Below are 15,189 nucleotides of genomic sequence, written 5' to 3'. Positions count from 1 at the left end.
AACTAAACAGTATCATCCCTGTCAGATGATCGCAAATAAAGATAAAAATTACCCTGATTTTAGTTTTGAAAATCGCATTTTCAATTCCTGCATTTTCTTCTTCGATAACCATAACGAGTGATCTCTGAGAAAAAGCTGTTTTGCGAAAAAAGTTAAAACAAGCTCGTTTATGAGGACTTCGGACATTGCTTGTCTGACAGCTGGACAGTTTACTCTCCGTTCGTGCTCTTTTTTTAATGTCAGAGCCTTTTCTTTGCCTTGGAATAAGTTGAGTTTTTATTTTCTTAATTTCTATTTTTCAAAATGTACAGTTGTTAAAAATCATATGCTGATTCTTTTTGTAAGCGGCTGGCTTCCACAAGTTGACCGTACAATTTATTCTTTTGCTAGTTTGTCGAGTTTCTTCTGCTCAAAATTTACTCCGGCTCTCCTTCATCTCAAAAATATGATTTTCCCCTTCGTTGTTTTCACCAAAAGATAGAACCTGCTTCGGGCAGAATCTCGCCAAAAAAAAAATCATCCATTTATAATAGCTAAAATCGTGATTTAACGAAATAACCGCTTATTTCGACTTATCGTTGCCGCTCCATTTCAGGAAAACTTAACCTTTTGCCTATCGTTCTCAGAAAAATGGAAAGAGAGAAAAGATGAGCTAGTTAAAATAGAGCTGCTGCAATTTGTTATTATCGAATTACTTTTATTAAAAATGATGAATCTTTTTGAGACCCAGACGAGCCGTAAAATCGTCGCTGAATTATTCAAAAAGAAGAGCTGACTTTGACTTCATCTTTATTCATTGCCTCTTTGAAAATGCAGCTGATTTCAGTTCTGAACGAATTTCAAATTCTTATCAAAAATTATATGTAAATGATTACGTTATAACGTATCATAAATTTTAGAGACTAAATGATTATGTTAACTCACCTTGCGTTAAAGTCAAGGCTCACACCGAGTCTTGCTCAAACTTGTGTTCATTAGTTCTCTTTACAGGAGTCCGCACCGGCGGTGTGGTCCCTTGCATCTATTGACTCTCGGCTTGTCACCTCCTGTGTCCTGGCCTTACGTTCAGACTCTGAACTTCAGAGTGTTCCAATAAACGTCGCGTTCATCATCAAATTTCAATTTCAAAATCAAAATCCTGGATCGCCCGGAATCCTGAATCGCCCGATTTGGGCGATCAAGGAAAACGGGCGATTCAGGATTCGGGCGATCCAGGATTTCGGGCGATCCAGGAGCAGCCTATTTCAATTGAAATTCTTGGTCAGCTTAATATCATATAAAAAAAATCAGTAAAAGGAGACGACTCATCGGACAGTCGATAATTGATGGTTCTGCGCAGAGTTTTGCTCCTTTTTCCGGCGTTTTTCTAGTTCCTCGTCATTTCTGAGTCGGTTCAAATCCAGAGTCGTCGAAAATTTGCTCACCTGCGGAAAACTGTAGTGTGTAAGATCTTTAATACAGTATAAAGAGTCTCTTAAATAAATAACATGTAAAATAATTTGTAGTTTTTGAGTTTTGACCTAGTGATTCGTTGATTTTATTAACAAATTTTATATTATTCAGTGATTATTTGGAAAAATTTTTAATTGAACAAATAGTTTGAAAATCATTTTGTAAAAAATTTTATTGATTAGGACGTTAATCATCTTTGGCGGTGCAGAAATTCGAAGGCGACATGAACAGAATCGGGGAGTAATAATATTTATCATGTTCTCCAACAAACTCGACTGCAACAATATTGTCTCCGTCTTTAACATCAACTGATCACTTTTCTCTTCAAATTATCGAAAGCTTTCCGAAAGAAGTTTTTTCACAAACTGGTCAAACTTACCTAGATTTACGCGTTGGATCATTCGAGTCGATTCGTCGCTCTCTCCAGGGAATGAATATATAGCGTCGCGGACTTGAATTGCCGATCCAGCGAAACAAGGCTGAAAAATATAGATTTTTTAAAATAATAAATATTATCAAATTTTCAAAATACCCCGAAATGAACTTACTTGAAGCAAATTTCCAATTATTGTCCATTTTTCAAATTCATTCAAAACGAAAATCTTCATGAAATTTTCTAATTTCTCCATATCCCAACCTCCCAACGTAGCAATTGATCCCGACGGCAATCCAACAACAGAAAAACCCTGTATCCATCTTAAATCATGCTGAATAAAAAATTTGCAAAATAAAATAACCTTGGATGAGGACGCAGTTTTTCCCAGCCATTTTTAGTCAGGGTTTCCGTATATCCTTGGTTCGATTCAGGATAATTTTGACCGCCGACTGCTGTTGGCCGTCCTTTAAAATGAGCAAGTCCACCTGCCCAGTGCCCCTCTCTTACTTCGAATGCGAGTTTTTCAACAGCAGTGCCGTTAAAAATCTCGCACTTCTTGTCTGTTACACCATCAAAACAAACAAGAGCTGAAAAGTGTGAAAAATAATAATATATTCTTGCGACGAACCTTCAGTTCCGTTTGAAATTGTAAGCGCACTGCTTCCACCATAATATTTATTCCGAAGCCGAATCGGGAGAAGCCTAAATTCGCATTCGACAAGAATAATTATCTAAAAAATAGTCAAGAAGGAGTTTCAAAGAGCAGTCTACTAGTTTACTCCTCTGAGCGCCGCCGAAAAGATGCAACTGGCCTTTCACAAGAGCAGCTTTAGAGAAATAGATTTTGTTCTGAAGAATCGTTGGAACAATCATGCTTGCATTTTCGTTTTTAAAGCCGTCTCCAAACAGAGCATAATGGTTTGGTGATTCCGTTGGTTCAGATAAGATAACAAGAATCTGACTCGGTCGATTTTGATAGAAAAAAACATTTTTGATTTCGGTTTCGTCGTCGAATTTGAAAACTCTGATTCTCTTTTCTCCCATAGTTTGAAGCTCGTTCATTTGCCTTGTTGCTATTTCCTCGCCTCTTTTCCTCACAGCAAGGAAAAATAGTGAGTCGTCTTCGACTTTGAAAACGAATTCAAGAGATGTCCAATTCGTGCTTAACTGATCGTCTAACATGATCGATTCATCGAAAAAATCGGAAAAAATCGCTATCGAGCTGTTTTCGTAAGTTTTAATTGCGATGATAGATTTTTCATTATAAGATCGAAATTCCAGAATTTTCGAAGCTTTTGTGAGAAACGATTTGGTCTTCTGAGAGTCGAGAATATTTTCGATTAGAAATTCTGATATCAGCGTTAAAATTTAGACTCTTTCCTTTATATCCAGAGTGAGTTTTCGCGTTTCGTTAAAGTCCAGCTCGAAAGAAGAAATATGGAATAGTGACTCATTGAAAGACGAAAAAGGGAAATCGGGCAGAATCGCCAGTGGATACGGTGGAGACAAACTGCTTGCTTTTCGGGCTCCGTTTACCGCTGTTACTAAAAGCCTGTTGGTAACGACTTGCTACTAAAAGATTATGCTTGTTTGCTCAAGAGCCTCGCCTGATTGCGGAAAACCAGTTTGTGTTTTGACAGCGTTTTTCGCAAAGTACGGAAAGACATCTAAGTGGAATTCGAAATACGGGTTGCTAGTCACAAGCATTTTGTTTTCAGCACTTTGTTGTCGGAAATCGAGCTCGATGTGATCTTTTTAGAGGATGAACTTATATCTAGAGACTTACGGGCAACAACTTATGGTATTAGAGCATAAGATAATCAAAGTTAAATAACGACGATACTTTAAAAATTAAGATCCTCTCCGAAGTCGAAAAAAATTTCAAAAGTTGTATCAAAAACAATATTCTGGAGATAAATACGATCGTTGTTTATGAAGCCATTGATGAAATACTCACACTCGTCGTTGTTGGTTCCGAAGGCATTTGAATAAGCGTAATCTTTCGGAGCGTACAAACCAGAGAAACAACGCGATTCTCGCTCGTACTTGACCAAGGAGCCGATCCATTCATTGCCGAGCGTCAGGAATTTTCCCTCTTTTTCGAGTAAAAGTGAGTATTGCGTGTTGGAGAGGGCAATGCTTCTAGTGACGAGAATGAGCATCAACTGACCGAGGTCGATCTTTTAGGATTCACAGAAAAAACCGAAAGGGCAAGTAGAAAATATCTTTTGAATCCGTTCCAGAGGAATCACGTGCACTGGATCAAAGTCGCGAAACATAGCTGGAACAGTGATTTCGTCTTTTCTCCAGCCCTTCTCCAACTGCTCTGTTGCTCGGATTGAGTTAAGAGCGACTGTTTTCGAGATGGTGATCCAGTTTGTGCCGAGTCTCAAGCTCATCAAAATAAATGTGCCGCCGAAGCTGATTGAAGATGTTCGAGCGTTGACGTGGTTGCTCGCGATGTAGCCTTAAGTGTCAAGGAACAAGGAAAATTTAACAGCTGATTCTCACCTTGGGCTTCCTCGAATCTGTTAAGGTTATAATCAGGCGCGTAATAGTAACACTTGTCTAGACGGCCGCTTGGGGAGCTTTTATTGGTCAAAAATTTCTAATAATATTAGGTCAGCAGGAAGCCGTAAGATCTGAGAGAGATCTGTAGGCGTCCGCTACTTTTTAACTGCGTTCAGTCTGTGCAATTTATACACAATCAAGTGTAAAGTCAGTGTTCACCTAACTTGGATTCAACACCTAAACTACCCTTTTCCGTGTTATCTAGAGGCTACAAATAGACTAGAGAGTAGAGCAAGACCTCGTGAACTAAGAAGGCACTTCGGACATATCAACTGGTGACAACAGATGTGCTCATTGCTTTTGCCGGACACTGGAATACTTCACGATAAGTAACACGCTTTCGATCGCCTGGTTTCACTCGGCTACAACGCGATCTTGGAGACTTCTGGAGACCTTTGAACCGCTGCATTTCTGCTGATACTTGCTCCACCACGAACGGTGATTCTTACCTCGGAACTGCCTTAATTTGCTTCTCACAATGCCCCTGAAGGAGTAAATAAACTTGATCAGTTTATTACTCGGAGTCAACGCAGGTACTCGTTTCGACTTTATCGATTCTGCCGCCAAGTTAAGCACTACCGAAATTCTGCCGCTCAACTCATGACCTAAACTAACTTGTTTCGACACCAACGACGCCAACGGAAGCGCCCTTTCTGCCACTGCCTCGCACTGGTCGACTCAAACTTCCCGAGACGTACTGCTCGATTCGTCATCTTCTAGCCCGCCTCGCTGGGTCAACTTTAACTTGTTAGTGCCGTTGTTGAACTCCTCTACGGTATCACATGATGGTAGTAAACTCCTTACTACATACCGATCAGATTTGGTAGTTAAGGCGGCTGCAAATCTGGGTCTGAAGCCCTCTCAGACCGAGAGAGCAAGGGCTGGCTCTCATTGGTTAAATCGGAGGCCACGTCATCCTCACCGCCTAGTTTACCAGATCTGATCGGTACTACATACTACATTTTTTTGTAGTAATGGTAGTATGTAGTAGCCGTTTTTGAAAATCGAGGTAGTAGAGGTAGTATGTAGTAGAGGTATTATTGAGCGCTGTGTTCTGGTGGTAGTAATGGTAGTATGTAGTAGCAACCTGTTACTACATTTCCAACTCTGATCACATCCACGTTTCACCTCGAAAATAAAAGTCCAGCGTAAAGGGTGTAAGACGGCTTGGTTCTGCGGCCGAAGCTGGAGACGGTATGCGCTACGCGCCTGTCTTGAAGGATTTTCCAAAATATTTCAAATCAGAGCTATAAAATGAACCTTTTCGATCGATTTCTTTCCCGCCTTTATCAAAACAGATGAGACTCTAGAACGGAACTGTTTTCAAAAAGCCTGAAAAAAACCCACGTTCGCCAGTAAGAGCGAACGTGGGTATCGAATACCCATGTTCGGAAAAAAGAGTGAGCGAGGGTTTAAATACCAACGTCAGAGTTGAACAGTGAACGTGGGTATAATACCCACATGACCGCATACCACCTCCTCATCACTTGCATCAACGTCGCCCGAAACAGCTGGAGCTTGAAAAAGACGCGGAATCGCGCCGCTCGAAGCTATTCGACTTGGAATCAACTTCAGCGCACTCCATAGGTAGAAAAGCTTCTTCTTCTGCCGCCGTTGATCTTCGGCAGCTCAACGATTGCTCAAGAACCCGACCAGTTATTTCCACAAGTCCGCTGGGTTTCAAACGCGAGGAAATCCATTTGAATCGCTGATCGCCCCCATTTCCGCCGACTACGCTGCTGCTCATGATTCACTGCGCATCTGCACTTCATGACTCACGTAATTCTGCACCCCGATGAACTCATCGATACTGCCGACTTTGAATACACTTGTCGACTTCAATCGGACCTTCTCGACTTCATCGTCTCCCGCGAATTCTCCTTCTCCTTTCCCGCCGAGATTGGCGCGAGAGTGAATCGGCTGATTCTTCGCACCATCAATGCAAGCGATCATGAATCTGTAAGTGAGGCTTGTCTCAAGTTGAGACTCTCAACCACGATGAACGTCTAAAAATCTACAACTGCTGAGAAACAGATTAAATTTTTGCTGTTGCCGCGAAGATGTCTTTGGCCAGTAGCATTTTGGAGAAATGACTGCTTCTTGATGCTCAAACAGACACCACACTCCAAGTTTTGGTCGCGATTCACACGCACTTTCCGTTGAACTCGCCAGATCTAGAATCTCTTCAAAAGTCGCATAACAGACACGCCGTCGACCCTACTTCAACACAGGAATCCGAGCGAAAGCCAGCTGATGCAAGTGCTGACTCGTCTTATTCATCTAAAGATAGCTACAGCGAACTGCTCGACCATGCTGCTTCTGATGTTCTTTTAAGCTACGCCTCAGCGCCTCTGGCTCAAAAGAGCTTCAGTTCACCAAAATTTTTGTACGCACACTGGTCCAAAAATAGCGAGAATTCAATTGCTACGATAATCAGAATTTCACTGTACTTATCTCGATGCGGAACCGCCCGTCTGCTTCATCTAGAACCTTCTTACAAATTCATGCCTTGCCGAAAATTGCCAACTGGAACAATGCTCAAACCAAGTTGCTAACGCGCCACTCATCGTTCCAAAACATGAGTGCCCAACCAAGGTTAATCTTCTTGTTGGGCCAATTGACTGCATATTTGATTCTCGCTTGGTTCGATCTTCTCAACGCCAATCGCAAATTGAGATGCTTGGCTCAACCCTGCTTTCATCTCTTCTCCTGTTGGACATCTTCCGCTGAATCATCTCTACACTTCTTTCTTGAATTCAAGAGTCTTCAATCGTCAGAAGACTTCGAAGACTGAGGAGCTGTTAGGTCAGAAAGAAGCCGTTGAATCTGATTGAGATCTAAAGTCGCCCGCCGCTTTTCCACTGCGTTCAGTCTGTGCAACTCATACTAAATCAAGTGTAAAGTCAGTGTTCACCTAACTGGAATACAAAACCTAAACTACCCTTTTCCGTGTTATCAAGAGGCTACAGTAGGACTAGAGAGTAGAACAGGACCACAACAGGGTGGAGGCATTCTTGACCTATCAAATAATCTTTTTAGTGTTCATCTGATTTTCGACCGTTTTCAGATAACAACGACGGGGAAGATCTTTCGATCTCTGTCTTTAAGGCGAATCTCAATATGGTGAGTTCCAATCGACGATCCAAAGTGGAAAACGAAGCGGCCTCTTTAAAACGAAACATTATAGGCGCCTTGGCGACACAATTTTATGCCAAACAAAAGACTTGGCTTTTGTCGCGATCCAAACTTTGATCTTTAAAGAATATATAAATGAAATGCGTACAAATCTTTTCGTCGATTCGGAACGTAAATCGGGGCATCGCCATTTTCTTTCATTTTCAACAAGTTTCCAAAGGCATCGATCAAGTAATGCTCACCGTTGAGAAAAGTAGTACCGGTCGACTTTTTTGGTTTGAAGGATTTTTACCGGGAGACTTTTGAATGCTAACACAATTTAGCTTTGATGACATTCTTTTAGATTGATCAAAACCGTTCATAAGAAAACAAAAAATCTGAGGCATTTGTCGTTTTTGATTGATTTCTTTCATAAAAATCGGCCAATAAAATCGCAAATTTTTGTTCTTCAGGTTCACTTTCTGTTCCATTTGATTGGGTAGTTGAGTTGATCCAAGACATCGTTGACGGAGTTGAAGTTGTTATTGGAGATGTTAATGTTGTTCTTGGTGGAGTTGACCAAGTGGATAATGACTGCGGTGAAGACGACATTGTTGACCAAGTCGTCGAAGTTGACTCAGTTGATGTCAACTGGGTTGTAGATGATATGTTAAAGATAGGCTCTGACAAGTTTAAACTATTTTCAGATTTTCGGAGATCAAAAACTGGAACAAATTTTTGAGGCGACTCCAACTTCTCGCATTCGTAATGAGGACACGGACAACCTTTGGAACAGTACTTCTGAAATGGGCAAACTTCTCCGGCGGAATCGAAACTTCTAGTCAGCCCAAAGCAGATTGACTCGCAGGGCGTGATTGGGTTGGTCCTCGTTGATTTCAAAACCAGCGTGTTCGAGCAGAGATGGCGGCAGACTTTCTGGTCGTAAAAGCGTTTCTTCTGGCAGCGGCGGAGATTCACTTCGTTTTCTGCCTGTGAAAAAACAAGCGGCGCCGCTTTGACAGGCTCGACCTTCGAAACCGGCTCAGGAAGGATAAACTCCTTGGTGTCACGGCATTGCTTCATTAGATGGCCGCAAAAGTCCATTGTCGAGATTTTAACGCATTTCTTGTAGTTTCGGTGACAGCTCGACGTCAGAAAAGTCGTAACGCCGCGGGATTTTTCCAAAGAGGCGAAGTTTGCTTGCGAAATTAGATATTTAATTATTAATTTAATTACTCGAGAGGGTACCTATGAGCATAACAGTGACCCAGAAAATGGTGCCAAGAGTCAAATAGCTGAACTGCTGTGGATCGGTGGCGTTCCCGTGTTTCGCCAAGCTCACTTTCGCAGTGACCTTTTTTTTCCATGTTTTCTCCTTCTTCTTGATATCATATTCTTGAGTGCGAATGCTTCGGATTGTCAGAATTTCTTCCGGAAAAAGATAAACCGTCTTGCCCTTTTTTCTCAGGGTCCCGATGCAGTCACAGTCGAGGCACTATTTTTGAAATTTATTTTTAGTAAGATGATTGAGCTGGCTGTAATGCCCATTAAACTTTTTAGCTGAACAGTATCATCCCTATCAGATGATCACAAATAAAGATAAAAATTACCGTGATTTTTGTTTTGAAAATCGCATTTTCAATTCCTTCATTTTCTTCTTCAAAAACCATGGCGAGTGATCTCTGAGAGAGAAAAAACTACGGTATTATGGAAAAAAGTGCGAAAAGACTTCGAATGTTGCTTGTCTGACAGCTGGAAAGTTTACTCTCCGTTCGTGCTCTTTTTCTTAATGTCAGAGCTTTTTCTTTGCCTTGGAATAAGTTGAGCTTTTATTTTCACAATTTTTATTTTTCATAATGTACAGTTCATATGCTGTTCCTTTTTTTAAGCGGCGTTCTCCCAGAAGTTAACTGTACAATTAATTTGTTTGCTAGTTTCTCGCGTTTCTTCTGCTCAAAATTAACTTCGGCTCTCCTTCATCTGAAAAAATGATTTTTCTCTTCGTTGTTTTCACCGAAAGGTAAAACCTGCTTTATGCAGAATTCCGTCAGAAAGAATCATTCATCGCGCTCGAGAAATCGGCCGGATCCACAAGGCCATTGTATCAAGTGGAAAGACGACACTTTTTTTATTCTAATTTATTTTCTTTGCTGGCCGCATTTAATTTTTGATAAGCTGCGGCTCGAGTTAGCTGAAATCGTGGTTGAACAAAATAACCGCTTATTCCGGCTTATTCTATTAACTTCTAACTTCTATTAAAAATGATGAATTTCTTCGAAACCCAGATGAGCCGTAAAATCGTCGCTGGATTATTCAAAAAGAGCTGACTTTACCTTCATCTACATGGTATATTCATTGCCACTTTGTTGATGCGTATGATTTTGCAAAGTTTCCAAAAAGTTCATTTTGATTTTATTTTTTTACTTTGATTCTTATTTTCAACTATTAATTATCTTTATTTTTTGCTTTTCTGAGAAGAGTTTTCTCCAAGTTTTATCCCTTTTTCAAGGAAATCAAGGAAGACACTATTGAAAAATTCTCCAACTAGCAAAAGATGCGATTATTTCTCTGCAAAAAATCCAAGATCTCCCAAAATATTGAGGTGGCACTCGAATGGGGCCGTTTCGCTAAATTGCTCATTCTGTAAATATGATATTCACTGTAATTGCAAATTGAGAATATCATAGCCGAGTCACCGTAAACTCCGGTTAGCAGAAAAAGATACTCGAAAAAATCGTGAAATGAAGGAAAAATTAAGTTTAAAAAAGCAAGAGAGTTCAGAGGATCCTTCATCTGTTCCGTTGAATGTCGTCGTCAACGTTAATCAGCAAATCAACAACGAAACAAAAAAGGAGGACAAAAAGGATAAAAAGGATAAAAAATCGTGCATGAATAAAGTAAAAGGTCTTTCGCTGGTTTTGAAGATCGCAGTGGCTCTTTTGACAATCCATGGAATCGTTACGCCTTTAATTCTTTCGAAAATGAGTCCTCATTCGGATTCGCAGGACAATTCCACAAATGCTGCAGCTTCAGGTACTGTTGCTAGAAATCAGAAAAGATGAATACAATTTGCTGGCCAGATAACTGCTTGTGCAGTTAAAGAACCCCCTCCCCATCAAGATGAAAAAAGTCATAATTATCAAAATTTTTTTGCCTTTTTGGGTAGTTAAGACCACGAGGAAGAACTTTTATTCAGAATTTTTTTTTTGCTCCTATAGAAAATTTTGGCAGGATTTGGCTTCAAAAATTGGAAATTAACATTGTACATTTCATAAAAATCTTTATTACGCTATTTAAATGATAATTAAGGGTATACCAACCATAAAAACTATTACTATCATAAACACGAGTATAAAACGTAATTCAGCGCAATTTAGGTAATAATTACTGAAAATATATATCCGAAAATTCGACTTAGATTCGACTTTAAAATTTTAAAGGGGCTGTCCTCCTTAAGTTCGTAGACCAAAAACTCTCAAAAAGCAAACGGTCGTAGCTTAGGGCCTTAACTTTATCCTGAAAAAAAATTAAGGGTATACCGTATACGGTATACCCCACTTTAAAACCCGAAAAAAACCTGCACTTAACAACCTTATATTTAAGGGCCTGTATAACCTTAAGTTGTTGATCGTAAGATCATCTTAAGGAACGCGGTTGCAGGCGAGGGTTCAAACAAGAGCTTGCAATTGAAATAAAGGGTCTACCCAAGGTAGTTCTTGAGAAAAACGTTCACTAAAGAGCCCGATTTTCACGATTCTTGATGGGGGCAGGGGGTTTAAACAGCATTTTGAATGTTTCGTTGATATTCTCCGGCTTCAACAAGAAAACGAAGAGCTTAGAAAGAATAATTTATTGATGGAAGAAAAACTTGAAGAAGCACAAAAAGAAAAAGAAAAACTCCAAAAACAATTATCATATAGACTAACAGAGATCGACGAAGTCAAAGCAGAAAGCGAAAAGTGCTACGGACGGGAGAAGAATTCCTTGATGGTTCTTACTGGTTATGGATCAAAAACTGAGTATCTAAGCTACGTGCTCAAACCTGACGGAAGCGAGAGTCCTCGCACAATCAAGATGCCTTCTTCAATTGATAGCTCTCAGTTCCTTTACGCTTCGATTTCCGCTATGATCCGCGGAAAAGTCTTCATTTTTGGTAAACTAAGCGGCTCAGACTATGGACTCAGGGTAAGAAGTGCGGAAAATAACTAAAATCATAGCTAATTCACTTAGATAAGAATGATAAGTGGCTGTGAAATCAAGGAGTTAGATGTCAAACTCAACAATCGATATTACTTCGGCTCTTCTGTAGTAACGGCGGCTGATCAACAATCTGGTAAGAAATTGTTACAATTGAAAGCGCTGCAGTTGTTCATTTATTCTAGCGATGATTTGCTTTCCGGATGATGAAAAGTTCAAAAAATGCGAAGAATTCGACGGAAGCGCTGTTTCAATAAAACCTTCGACCAAATACTCGCACAGAAGTTCATGCTTGGCGCTCTACAACGACCAACCAGTTGCAGTCAGCTCCGGACTTCCTGAGGGCCGCAAAAAAGTGGAGAAATTCGATGGCGTTTCTTGGACGGAAATGGAAGATTTTCCAAAGTAAATCGATTTTAATTTTTATTATATGATGATTTTAGGCCAATTTACATACACTCCTGCATTGGAGTTTTCGACGGATATCTTCTCCTGGGAGGTAATTACGAAGAAAATGACAAATATTACAATTCAAAAGATGTTTATCTACTTCGTGACTCAAGATGGACCGTGGTTGGCCAGCTCAATAAATATGTTAGGTCTTTATTAAACAAGGCGAAATTAGCTTTAATTTTAGCATTGGTACTCTTCTGCAACGCGAATCAGAAACACGATTTATCTTGTGAGCGGCAAAAAAGAACCGTAAGTTTTTTGAAAGAATCAATCAAAATAATTGAACTTAGTTACGCCGTGGAGAAACTTGAATGGGATGGAGAAGAAATATCCTCGGCAAAAGTCATCAACAACCACTCAAATCCATTTTGGAGGCCGATAATATTCCCTGTCGATGAATTTTACTGTACATAAGTTTTTACAGAAATAAATCAAATTAAGTAAAGAACAAATTTCAAGATATTATCGGAAGTTTCTAATCTTGACTTTTCGTTCTGAAAGTGAAATCAAGGAAGAGAATTTTCCATCATTCTTAACGTAGCGAAAGATCCTAAAATTTTCTGTTAAAATCATGTGAACTCTGATTTCGTGACCCCGCCCGTTTCGTAAATCGCTTTTCCCGCTTATGCTTTAATTTCTCCAAGCCGCGAAGAGCACTTGAATCCGCCCAGCCCGTTCCACAAAAGTTCACTTTCAAACTTGTTTCTTGAAATTTTCGATTACGGGAAGTATATTTTAACTAGTTGCATCAGGGGTCTGGATTCGCTTTGCGAATTCGCTCATGAGCGAAGCGAAGCGAATTCACTTCGCTTCGCTCACGAAATTTTGATTCGCTTCGCTTCGCTTTCGCTTAAAATTTTTGAAAAATTTTCGCTTTCGCTTCGCTTTCGCTTTTCATTTTTGGCCAAAATCCAGACCCCTGGTTGCATAATTATTTTTTAACGAAAAGTACTCTCGCTGAGGCTAGAATTCCCCCCTCGCGTCTAAAAATTGATAAGCATTGCCAGTCGAGTGTTAATTAAGCCATAATCAATTACGGTGTGGCTTTTCGTATTGAGTAGATTCCATTTTTTTCTCTCAAGACGGCGATTTCTAAAAATGCCGTAACTCGCATTTCTCTTCCGTAAATATTTTAGCGCTAGAATTTCTGAGCTTCTGTCACAATCGCTCTAAGCTAAACCAACTTACAACAGTGCGCAATTTCGAAGCTAACTCCTGTGGCGACATCAAGATTTAACCTGTCGACAAAGCAAAAGCAGATTTGTGGCTTGAAGAGAGTCTTTTTTGAATGTATAAAGTAATGATGGTATAAAGAAATTTACGTGAACTCTTGATTCTTGACCCCGCCTGTTTAGACTCCAATTAAATTTACTCAGAAGGTGACTCACTCTTCTTATAGAGTCAGCAGCGAGAGCCAGAGTATTAACAAAAGAGAAATGATCTACTTTCTTTTACTGTTTACGAAGCTGATTTCAGCTGCAAATGCACGGGTTTTTTCTTTCTTCTTTTTGATATAAGATTGCTCATTTTTATTCGTAAACCCGAAAAAAGATATGCAGCCTTGAATTTTCATGCCCAGCTTTTTGCAAAAGCAGCAAAGGCCCGGCAAAAGTTGCCAGAAACAGGGCGGCGAAATGCAAAAAAGCGGCCGAGGAAGAACTCAAGCGCTGCCTAAAAGAATGCATCTTCGTTGATTGCGTCGACGAATGCCAGAATCAATTTCGGCGTGAGCTGGAAATGTGTCCCTGCTGGCAAAACGACGAATCCCGAAGTCGCTGTACAGAGAGAACGGTCCTTGATCTCGAGCAATATCGGAAAGGTTCAGAAAAATGGTTTTGTTTTAACTTATGGCTAAATATTGGTTTTCTTAACTTAAAAAAAGTATCATGGTCGACGATCTAAAAGAGCATACGAACGGTCTTGAACGCGAAAATCAGAAGTTGAAAGACGAAATTGAAATTCTCAATCAAAAGTCCCAGAATCTCAAAACTGAGAATGAAAGACTTTCTAGCGAGGAAAAACGGTACTTCGATTTATCCGAATTTCTGATGTACATTTCTGATTTAGACTGAATACGAGAAATTACAATTTGTGGAAAAAGCTTCGAGAAAAAGGTAATTTTTGGAGAAAATCTTTCATCGAGTGTTATAAAATCTAGATTCGGAAATAAAGAGGCTTCAAACTGAGAAGGAAGATTTGATCGCTGCCAATGAAGAACTAAGAACATCGAAAACAGCTACAGAGGAAGTGCAGACTGCCTTGGCTGAAATCAAGGAAGATTTAGATGAAACAAAAATGGAGAAAAGCGAGATTCAAGAAGATTTGGACATTGAAAGAATCAGGTAACAGAAAACCCTTGTTTGCTTTTTTTATGAACTGCGACACTTAGAAATTCTGATCTTCAAAGCGAAATCGAATATTGCAGAAACGAAATTCAAGAAGAAAAGGCGCAATGCTTTAAAAATACTCAGGTATTTTTATTTAAGCTTATTTTTTATTAAAATGACAAGGCTTTGACGATTGATCTTGAGCGGACTGAAGACGAGAAAGAAGCAATCGAAACACGAATAGCATTTTATGAAAGAGATCTTGAGAAACTCAAGTTCGAAAACGAAAACTGCTTTGGACGGGAGAAGAATTCATTGATGGTTCTTTCTGGCTACGAGTCTCAAACAGAGTTTCTCAGCTACGTTCTTAAACCTGACGGAAGCGAGAATCCTCGGACAATCAAGATCCCTTCGTCGAATAATCAATTCCATTACCTTTACGCTGCAATCTCTGCTTTGATCCGAGGAAAAGTCTATATTTTTGGTGAAGGATGGGGCTATGGACTCAGGGTAAGAAAGCAAAAAATGATAGCTTATTCACTTAGATAAGAATGATAAGTGGCTGTGAAATCAAGGAGTTAGATGTCAAACTCAACAATCAATATACTTGGGGCTCTTCTGTAGTAACGGCGGCTGATCAGCAATCTGGTAAAATTGTTTCAATTAAATGTGCTGCAGTTGATAATTTATTCTAGCGAT

At 39.8% G+C, this 15,189-nt stretch overlaps 2 protein-coding genes across 2 annotated transcripts; one reads left to right on the top strand and one right to left on the bottom strand.

Moving 5' to 3' along the window:
* Nucleotides 1–1,638: 1,638 nt before the first annotated feature.
* Nucleotides 1,639–3,220, bottom strand: LOC145712300 (uncharacterized). Its single transcript, XM_081789987.1, has 6 exons — nt 2,600–3,220; nt 2,457–2,559; nt 2,190–2,415; nt 2,001–2,148; nt 1,832–1,931; nt 1,639–1,748 (listed from the first exon to the last, which is right to left on the bottom strand). Exons 1-6 carry the CDS (start codon nt 3,008–3,010, stop codon nt 1,639–1,641), a joined length of 1,098 nt encoding a protein of 365 aa, XP_081646113.1. The 5' UTR covers nt 3,011–3,220.
* An 8,465-nt stretch (nt 3,221–11,685) lies between these two features.
* Nucleotides 11,686–15,185, top strand: LOC145712299 (uncharacterized). The gene is made up of 9 exons (XM_081789986.1): nt 11,686–11,846; nt 11,896–12,115; nt 12,154–12,537; nt 14,046–14,186; nt 14,231–14,277; nt 14,322–14,505; nt 14,553–14,634; nt 14,674–15,000; nt 15,036–15,185. Exons 1-9 carry the CDS (start codon nt 11,750–11,752, stop codon nt 15,183–15,185), a joined length of 1,632 nt encoding a protein of 543 aa, XP_081646112.1. The 5' UTR covers nt 11,686–11,749.
* Nucleotides 15,186–15,189: the final 4 nt, after the last annotated feature.

This window comes from Oikopleura dioica, chromosome 1 (genome assembly GCF_907165135.1).
Source record: "Oikopleura dioica chromosome 1, OKI2018_I68_1.0, whole genome shotgun sequence".
NCBI lineage: Eukaryota > Metazoa > Chordata > Appendicularia > Copelata > Oikopleuridae > Oikopleura > Oikopleura dioica.
The sequence above is the reverse complement of the archived record's forward strand: the minus strand, read 5'-3'. Positions and strand labels throughout refer to the sequence as shown.